General features: G+C 46.1%; 2 protein-coding genes across 2 annotated transcripts in view; one reads left to right on the top strand and one right to left on the bottom strand.

The window, feature by feature from the left end:
• LOC308167543 (regulator of G-protein signaling 9-like) overlaps window positions 1-904 on the bottom strand; it is a gene marked incomplete at both ends in the record, with an annotated part of 17,508 nt that extends 16,604 nt beyond the window's left edge. Inside the window, one exon of the mRNA XM_080541960.1 lies at window positions 842-904. Within this exon, the coding sequence (XP_080398086.1) occupies window positions 842-904 (63 nt within the window). The remainder of the gene's footprint in view (window positions 1-841) is intronic.
• A 1,116-nt stretch (window positions 905-2,020) lies between these two features.
• On the top strand, window positions 2,021-7,980 carry LOC308168128 (guanine nucleotide-binding protein subunit alpha-13-like; the record flags this gene model as incomplete). The annotated part of the gene is made up of 5 exons (XM_080542608.1): window positions 2,021-2,303; window positions 4,413-4,639; window positions 6,871-6,921; window positions 7,043-7,243; window positions 7,609-7,980. 5 exons carry the CDS (start codon window positions 2,021-2,023, stop codon window positions 7,978-7,980), a joined length of 1,134 nt encoding a protein of 377 aa, XP_080398734.1.
• Between the last annotated feature and the right edge of the window lie 2,559 nt (window positions 7,981-10,539).

Genomic DNA, 10,539 nt, shown 5'->3' with positions numbered 1-10,539 from the left:
GGGGGAGGGGGGGTGGCTGGCTCTGTCTGGAGCCCAGCAGCTGGATTACCTGGAGGCTGGGTTAGTGATGATGATGGAGGTGTTGAGACTGATCCAGGCTAATGCTTATCGCTCTGAATGACCTGAGTCATGAGTAACAGCAATAAGCACCATACAGGCCTCATTTATAGACACTGTAGAATGTCAAAACCGACAGGGCAATCATTCACACAGCCACACCAATAGTGTACCGTGGGATGATCACTCCAACGTTGTGTATTACATGTAATAATTTCCGTCATTAATGCTGATCGTCAGCCTATAAGCACTTATCATAATTAAAAACGGTGTCATATTGAAAGGCCAACCCAGGCTCTCAAATGCATGATAGACTGTAAACATGTTTTAAACATGTTGTCAACAAGAGTTGCCATAGTTAAATCGTACTACACATTGAGATCATTAGGTAGTTCAATTGTCCCCACTGCCTGCCTACTCTTCAACCGATGAATCACTTAACACACACGAACTAAACATCCACATGGGTTGTCTGTCAAGGTGTCAAAACACTGTAGCAAGTCGGACTTTCCAAGCACTGTTTGGAAAATGGAAATGACATTTTAAGAAAACATCTTTATGACAACATCATAATAAACATCTTTATGCATGGTCAGGTGCATTATTGAATCGGGTGTCCGAGAGAAAACAACACTGCAATGTGTGAATATTAAAGCGTATTGCCAGTAAGAATGGTGAACTAAGTACAGCAAGACACTGTTCATGTCTGCGCCTGAATAAGCCATACAATTAGGGGTAACGGTAACACATCAGGATCACTGATCAGCCTATATGGATCACCTACCTTTTTGAGACATGCCATCCGCGGTCTGAATCTCTGTCCATGTTGTACGTTTAGGATGGTCATGTTGCTTCCCTTTGACCACCTATTTCATTCGGTGCCGGTATCAGGGATGCAAGAGGAACAATGTGATATTCCGCCGACGAGTGAGAAGATGTGGGATGAGATGCGCGCCGCTCCTTATTGACACAGTATTATTATCCATCGATAAGGACAGACAGGGAGAACATATCCACCAATCAGAGCCTGCCTCTATTCACTGCTAAATAAACCTGTTACGCCTTTCCCCTAACCTGACCGCTAGGTGGCGACATTTTCACTCGTATGAGCATGATAATGGCAGATTTATTTTATTTTTATTTCCCTAACCTGACCGCTAGGTGGCGACATTTTCACTTGTTCATGAGCATGATAATGGCAGATTTGTTTTATTTTTATTTCAACTTATTCCAATTATAAAATGTCATTATGTATTTTAGTTTTTAATTGTTAATGTTGTCGTCTTTAACATATAGGCTTATTTAGGAATGCTCAAAACACCTTTGGATAGGGGGCTGGGTGGTCGAATGAATTGCACTACTCTGTGTGTTGATGTTGTGTAGTATGTGGTTCTTATGTTATGGAAGTGGAACTTTTTGGAGGTTTCTTTGTTTGTTCTTGACTTAGCTTAGCAGAAGCCTTTCAAAAGTTTCAGTCTGAGTGTTCACACACTTCAGTTTATCTTTGGTCAATGAAATGTTCATGCATGGTTCACAACTTTCACAGTCACAGCCCTCTACTTCCTGGCCTTAGCAGCAGCGAGGGGCTTGGGCTGTGTTCGGAATGGCATACTAGCATACTACTCATACTAGATATGACGTAGATTTTGAGTATGCAGTGCGTTCACACTGTAGATTATGTGAAATTTGAGTATGCAAGAAATGTATACTAGATTTTCTAGTCGGCTGGTATTTGGCATACTTATTATGAATTTAGTAAGCAGTATGCAGTATATACTAATTGAGTATGCTAGTATGCAGTATGCTAGTATGCCATTTCGAACACAGCCATGGTTCACAACTTCACACAGTCACAACCCTCTCTACTTCCTGGCCTTAGCAGCAGAGGGGCTTGGCCTCACACGAACGCGCCTCACATTCTCCCCTCCCGTCGGTCTGCATCGATGCAGAAGTTTGCTCGAACATGGCGGATTTCCTGCCGTCCAGGTCCGTGTTGAACCACTGCCTTCCCGCCTGTCTCCTGAACAGCACCGAGGTGGAGCAGATGAGAAAGTCCAAGGAGATCGACAAGTGTCTGTCCCGGGACAAGACGTACGTGAAGCGGCTGGTGAAGATCCTTCTGCTGGGCGCCGGGGAGAGCGGCAAGTCCACCTTCCTCAAACAGATGCGGATCATCCACGGACAGGACTTCGACCAGCCCGCCAGAGAAGACTTCCGAGCCACTATCTACAGCAATGTGATCAAAGGTAGGTAATAATATCAAAAGAAAGAAAGGGGGTAAAGTCTTACGTGGCCCACAAGTGTCGTTGAAGTTCAGATCAACACTCTCGTGTGTGTTCGGGGCCTAATTCGAGGGATGATCTGTTCTGTCAAAGTTTCCATAAATGGTATAATATCAAAAGAAAGAGGGTAAACAAAGGTATACTATCACAAAGAAAGGGGGTAAACAAAGGTATAATATCAAAAGAAAGGGGGTAAACAAAGGTATAATATCAAAAGAAAGGGGGTAAACAAAGGTATAATATCTAAAGAAAGGGGGTAAACAAAGGTATACTATCTAAAGAAAGGGGGTAAACAAAGGTATAATATCTAAAGAAAGGGGGTAAAAAAGGTATAATATCAAAAGAAAGGGGGTAAACAAAGGTATAATATCTAAAGAAAGGGGGTAAACAAAGGTATAATATCAAAAGAAAGGGGGTAAACAAAGGTATAATATCAAAAGAAAGGGGGTAAACAAAGGTATACTATCTAAAGAAAGAGGGTAAACAAAGGTATAATATCTAAAGAAAGGGGGTAAACAAAGGTATAATATCAAAAGAAAGAAAGGGGGTAAACAAAGGTATAATATCAAAAGAAAGAAAAGGGGTAAACAAAGGTATAATATCTAAAGAAAGGAGGCAAACAAAGGTATAATATCTAAAGGAAGGGGGTAAACAAAGGTATAATATCTAAAGAAAGGGGGTAAACAAAGGTATACTATCAAAAGAAAGGGGGTAAACAAAGGTATAATATCAAAAGAAAGGGGGTAAACAAAGGTATACTATCTAAAGAAAGGGGGTAAACAAAGGTATAATATCAAAAGAAAGAAAGGGGGTAAACAAAGGTATAATATCTAAAGAAAGGAGGTAAACAAAGGTATAATATCTAAAGAAATGGGGTAAACAAAGGTATAATATCTAAAGAAAGGGGTAAACAAAGGTATAATATCTAAAGAAAGGGGGTAAACAAAGGTATAATATCAAAAGAAAGGGGTAAACAAAGGTATAATATCTAAAGAAAGGGGGTAAACAAAGGTAATAACATCAAAAGAAAGGGGGTAAACAAAGGTATAATATCTAAAGAAAGAAATGGGGTAAACAAAGGTATAATATCTAAAGAAAGGGGGTAAACAAAGGTATAATATCTAAAGAAAGGGGGTAAACAAAGGTAATAACATCAAAAGAAAGGGGGTAAACAAAGGTAATAACATCAAAAGAAAGGGGTTAAACAAAGGTGTAATATCTAAAGAAAGAGGGTAAACAAAGGTATACTATCTAAAGAAAGGGGGTAAACAAAGCTATACTATCAAAAGAAAGGGGGTAAAGTCTTACGTGGCCCACAAGTGTCGTTGAAGTTCAGATCAACACTCTCGTTGTGTGTTCGGGGCCTAATTCGAGGGATGATCTGTACTTGTCAAAGTTTCCATAAATGCGTGGAAATGTAGCCCAGAAAAAGTTAGCATGCATGCAACAGGTTAGCAGTGAAGCACACACACACATACACAGACTGACATTCCCCCGCTCGCTGAAGACACGCCCGTGTTGTTTAGGACAATATTATCATGTCTTTTTTACACCTTAACTCACTCTTGTCTTGAGCCTTGATCCCAAAAGACTCGATAGCTCTAAGTCCATTTAACAAGAAGGTTTCAATGCAGGAGATCAGATGCATGCAAATACAAACTGTCTAACCGGGGATGAACGTAAAAGAAGTATTAGTATAAACATGTCATCATGGCTGTCAAAAGCCCAAATGACTGTTGACAATACAGACACGGTGCAGGTCTTGGTACTAGGCCTAACCTGTCTAAAAGGGGTCGTAAAGATACATGCTGATTGCTGCAGAGTTGGTAAATCTGTGCAGGACCTCAAATGTTTTCTTGGTAGGTTCTGTGTCTCAAACCTAGGACATTGCTGAGGCTGCAGCTTTGGGGCGCTGACCTCATAGCCTCATGCCTCTAGTCTGGCACAGGATTCATGGAGATGGATTGCCAAGTGGCTACAAGGGCGGGGGCTGCTGTGTGTGTGCGTGTGTGCGTGTGTGTGTGTGTGTGTGAGTGTGAGTGTGAGTGTAACCCCTCTCTGTCTTGTCCACAGGTGTTCGTGTGTTGGTGGACGCGCGGGAGAAGCTGCACATCCCCTGGGGTTGCCCCGACAACCAAGAGCACGGAGACCACGTCATGGCGTTCGACACGCGGTCGGCGATGATGTCACAGGGGCTGGTGGAGACGCGGGTGTTCCTGCAGTACCTGCCCTCCATCCGGGCCCTGTGGGCCGACACGGGGATACAGAACGCTTACGACCGACGCAGGGAGTTCCAACTGGTCAGTACACACACACACACACACACACACACACACACACACACACACACACACACACACACACATACTCACACACACACACTCACACACATACTCACACACACTCACTCATACACACACACACACACACACTCACACACTCACACACACACTCACACACACACACACACACACACACACACACACCCATACTTTGCCTGCCTGCGATAGACACAGGAAGTTGCGTGGGGAGGCAGTGAGGGTCAGTCTGCAGTGTCTTGGAGCTGCACCAACATGGCGTCCATGAAACAGCTGGTGAAGGCTCTCTATCACGGTCGGGACATTTTTAAGTTTTAAGTTAAGAAAGTCGAAGGTTGTATTCTGTGAAAGTGAAAGTGGAACTAACTTCCAACTCGCTTCCACCACCGTCTCCTTCCTAGACCCCACCCCCCCACCCCGGTCTGTGCGTCGGGTGCTCAGACACGTGATTTAGGCTAACTAACCTGTTTCCTGTTTATACCTCTGCCGCCTGCTTACTGGCTCGCTCGGTGACTTGCACATTCACTTACTGTGTCAAACACTCGCATTCATCTGCATGTACTGTCCCGCTCTAACCCACACACACACGGGGTTCTGTGCAGGGGTAATGTGCATGCAGTGTGAACTTAGCTGGAATGTTGATCTGTAGTTAAACAGCTTTCTGCTAACAGAGAACCTTGGGCAACACACACACACACACACACACACACACACACACACACACACACACACTGACAGACACACACAGACATGCAGAGAACCTGCTGAAGAGGAGCCTATGGTTACACACACACACACACACACACACACACACACACATTTTCATATCAGGAAGTGTACAGATGTCAGAGCATAAAGCGACACTCGTGCAACCACTCACGTCTGTTCTCTTTCCTCTGGAAGTAGTGTAAAGGTCAACATTTGAATAGTATCATACACTATTTCCCCTCTGAGAGAGTGTGTGTGTGTGTGTGCTATAACTATAGGGAACCAGTCACACAGGCTGAACCGCATTCAAGACCACAATAGTGACATCATCAGCCCCTACCACTTCAGACCTGGCAGATGTGTGTAGGGCAGGATAGGGTTAACCTACGTTAGAGTTTGGTAGAACTCACAGATCTGTGTAGGGCAGGATAGGGTTAACCTACGTTAGAGTTTGGTAGAACCATGACATCACCATATTGTTTGGTCCTTCATCTAGTTAGTCCTTTCATATCAGTGTCCTCTGAATGGGGAAGGAGAGACACCTGAAGCGCTGTGTAAATATGTGCTACTTAAGCTCCTTATACATACACACACACACACACAAACACAAACACACTGGTTTTTCAGGAAAGGTGAGTTCTGAAGAGATGAAAGACAGATGAAGTGCTACTGCACTATAATGTCATTACAGGAGCTATACAGTAACACACAGGCATACAGACGGATACCGTTCTGGTGTAAAAAATCTGTTGTTTAATTTTTTTCCGCCACCGGACGAAGGGTAAAGTGTGAGTACTGGCTGCAACACACAGACACACACACACACACACACACAAGCTGGAATGTGACCGCAGTCTTGGCAGTGCTGAGTCGCGTGTCTGGGCATGCACTATTTACTCAGATGCATACTTCTGAAGACGCGCGCGCACAGTACACACACACACACACTCCGTTTACACACCACACTTACTAAACTGACAGGCATTAAACATACACGCCGTTACACATCGAACCGCAAACATACATTTCTCAAACAGCCACTGGGGTCACACAGACACACACCTACACACACACACCTACACACACACACCTACACACACACACACACTCACGTTCCTCTCACTGAACCAAGTGCAGACGGAGGTTTGTGTTTAATCTGAGCGATTAGGAGGATTGGCCATAAAATCCCCTGCAATCAGTATGGTTTATTTATTCAGAAGTTGTGTCGCTACAGTCCCTGCTCCAACCAGGTCAGAGGTCAAATTTAGGCATTCGACCAATCAGAGCCCATCCTCCTCATGTCGATCTGAAAGGACTGGATAGATTTATAATATGGTAATGGATTGATCTTGCCCTCAAATAGACTAGACATTGTAGCTGGAATTGTTTTGTATAATGTTAAAATACACCGAAGTACTCTCAGATATACACAGAGTAACTGGGTAAACCAAGCTAAGCCATGTGACAAAATCACTTGATTGATTCCACCGATCTCTCTTTTACAGGGCGAGTCGGTGAAATATTTCTTGGACAATATCGATAAACTCGGTGATTCGGTAAGTCCTCAGTGTTGTTAGTTATGTAATATCATCATTATTCCCTTCCTGGACATCTGTCTCCCCCCCCCCCCCCCACTCACTCTCCTCCCTCCACCCCCACCCCCCCTCTCCCCTCCAGAACTACATCCCCAGTCAGCAGGACATACTCCTAGCCCGTAAGCCCACCAAGGGCATCCACGAGTACGCCTTTGAGATCAAGAGCGTGCCCTTCAAGATGGTGGATGTCGGAGGGCAGAGGTCAGAGAGGCGGCGGTGGTTCGAATGCTTCGACTCGGTCACCTCCATCCTCTTCCTCGTCTCCTCCTCAGAATATGACCAGGTACACACACACACACACACACACACACACACACACACACACACACACACACACACACACGACTGGCTAACATGGCTACACAGAGATTTAAAAAGAAATGTGTGGTTGGATAATGTGATCATCTAAGCATGGTGTCTGCGTAGCTCACTCCTGCTCGCGGAAAGTGCCAGAACTAGGGCTTTGGTCCGCCTTTCACCAGCCGCTGTCACAAATTCCTCATTTGAAATTGGCGGCTCCCTAATCCCGTGGTAATACCATATACCGCGGTCAAATTTGGGGGGCGGGGGGGGGGGCCGGAAAAGAAACGAACGGATCTGGTATAACAACATTTCTCATCTTCATCACCGTCTCCCCTCCCCCGTCAGGTGCTGATGGAGGACCGACAGACCAACCGCCTGCGAGAGTCCCTCAACATCTTCGAGACGATCGTCAACAACCGCGTGTTCTGCAACGTGTCCATCATCCTGTTCCTCAACAAGACGGACCTGCTGGAGGAGAAGGTGCGCAGCGTACCCCTGAAGGACTACTTCCCCGACTTCCCGGGGCCCGACCACAGCCTGCCGGACGTGCAGAAGTTCCTGGTGGAGTGCTTCCGGAACAAGCGGCGCGACGTGACCCAGAAGCCCCTGTACCACCACTTCACCACCGCCATCAACACCGAGAACATCCGCCTGGTGTTCCGGGACGTCAAGGATACCATCCTCCACGACAACCTCAAACAGCTCATGCTCCAGTGATATCCCCTGAACCTCCGACGCCCCCCCCCCCCCCCCCCCCCTCCCCTCCCCTCCCCCCCGAAACAGACCTGCCGTAAAAGAGGACCTCGTGAAACCAGCCTTAAAGAAAGCCGTCATTGGGGGGAGTCTCTGGGGGCTTATGAATGACCGCGACGCGACACATGTAGATGTTTTTAATTATTTTACCCCCCCCCTCCCCACCGCTATGATTAACGGATGGCCTTTACAGACGGTCTGGGCTGTTTGTGAGGAGGGACAGGATCTTGGTGAAGAGGACAGCGGAGAACGAACGCTGGATATACACTGACATCAGATCAGTGTGACCCCCCTCCCCCCCCCTGCCTGGCTTCCTGTCAAGAGATCCTCTGCTCTCCACTGATCTGAGCACAGCCTCAAAGAGCTGTGGGACAGAGGGTTGTAATGTATGTACCACAATGCCTTTCTCTCTTGATAGACTTAATCACTGTTAAAAATAAGTCTGGCCTTAAGTGTGTGTGTACGTGTGTGTGCGTGTGTGTACGTGTGTGTACGTGTGTGTACGTACGTGTGTGTGCGTGTGTGTGTGTGTGTGTGTGTGCGTGCGTGTGTACGTGTGTGTACGTGTGTACGTGTGTGTGTGCACATGCATGTATGTATGTTTTGAGCCTCTGAGCCTCTGCCTGCTTGTCTAGCATTGTAGAGATTTAGAGTCTATCCACTTATCTTTGTGGGTATGTAAATCACACGCTATGATTTGTGGGGTGTGAGTGGGTGTGTCTCTGTGTATGATAAGGTTTACAGTTGCCTGTCATTCCCTGATGAGAGCTACACACACACACATGCACACACACACACACACACACACACACGCAAGGTAGGTGTGCCAGTTAGCGAAAAGGCAATATGTTGTTTTCTCAGGGTTGAGACCACTGTTAACTATGTCCTAATTGTTCTAGAATCTTCTAATCAAAGTGCCTCCGCGTCGATGCCCTGCCTAGTAGTCAGCTGCTGGAGGGACTCTGGTTGTCTAGTGTATATACTGTATCCTCCTGGTTGTCTAGTGTATATACTGTATCCTCCTGGTTGTCTAGTGTATATACTGTATCCTCCAGGCTCTGGTGGGTGCCAGTACAGACAGCCATCGGAGGACGGGCTCATTGTCATGCGCGGAACGGGACAAGGACTCTTTGATACCACTCCTCGTCCCGTGCCGTGCATGGCAATGAGCCCTTCCTCCAATCGCAGCCTCCGCCGCTGTCCAGGCAGGAGAGGGGCTACTTGTCTTACACCGGGAAGGGGGGGGGGGGGGCGGTGGGCTGTTCAAATGTGGGCCCCCCCAGAGGTTCACCTTACTGCTGCTTTTCTGGTTCCCCCTGGCGGTGAACCGATGAGTGGACAGTACCAGGAAGTACCAGGAAGGGTGGGAGCCAGCAGCGCAGCAGACCTGGTAGGGCCCGTTTGTTTCAGACCCTGGTGTCAAGTCAGTCTCTCGTTTTTTATCAGTGTTCAGAACAAAACTGAATCATACTCCCTTGCCCAGATTATCGATGCCATGCCAGGTCCAAAAACATCCCATAGTCCCTACCCACCTCTGTGGTGGATCTTCTGAAGGATCCAGAGCGGTGGAAGCTCCACATAACCTATTATATAGCTTACACCTGTCCCGGTTCTGTTAGATCAGCTAACCATCGTGGTAGAGGCTAGGGGATGTTTTTTTGTGTGTTTTTTTGGACCAAGTGTAAATCATCTTAATCCAGGTTACCGTGAGTTAAAGGTACCCGCCCAATGCTTCCTCTCCTCCCCTGCCATTGGTTGCCTTATAAAGGGACAGACGATTCCTGTGAGCCTGTATAATGAATGTTTGTTAATAGATTGTACAGAGATTTGCTCTAGTTGTTTTTGTTGCTGTAGATTTGGATTATGACCGGTTTTTTTGTGTGTTTTTTTCTGAGTATCTTGTAATCGATGTTATTGTTGTTGACAGTAGTTTGTAACCTGCTGTCTTGTGTCTTGTCTTGTGTGTGTTTGCTGACACTGTAACATTCTCTTGGCTCTTAAAGGAGGTCTCCTCTCCTCTGTCTACCCCCCCTTTACCCTCGTCTGTCAATCACAGCACCTCAGACACTGGGGGAAATGCTCCCCTATTATTATGTGTGAAAGACCGTACCCTCTTTTACACACACACTCACAGAGGTAGTCTCATTCACTATCCCAGGTTTTGGTAGAGTAGAATCTATTTGTTCTAGAAGCTATTTGTACTCAGAGTGTAAATGACAAGCACCAGCCTGACTCCAGACCAGCGTCTCCACTGTGAAAGCACGCTGTGCCCTCTCTCTAAGACTTGTAATCAACGGTTTTAGGTTTCCTCCAGATGTGGAGTTGCGGTGTCTTCACTGTGCTTCCTCTGCTGGCCTTGTACATGCCGAAAATCTGTTGCCATGTTGAATATCTCCCTTGTTTATAATCTCCCATTTTGTAGTCGGAATTAAACAGAACTGCAGAAAATGTGCTATACACGGTTTCACACTCGGCCTTTCTAATGAAATGACGTCATGTGTTCTGTCTACCCTTATAATTTTT

Source organism: Nansenia antarctica (genome assembly GCF_963989245.1).
Source record: "Nansenia antarctica genome assembly, chromosome: 11".
Lineage (NCBI taxonomy): Eukaryota > Metazoa > Chordata > Actinopteri > Argentiniformes > Microstomatidae > Nansenia > Nansenia antarctica.
This window is presented reverse-complemented; position numbering and strand designations above follow the sequence as displayed.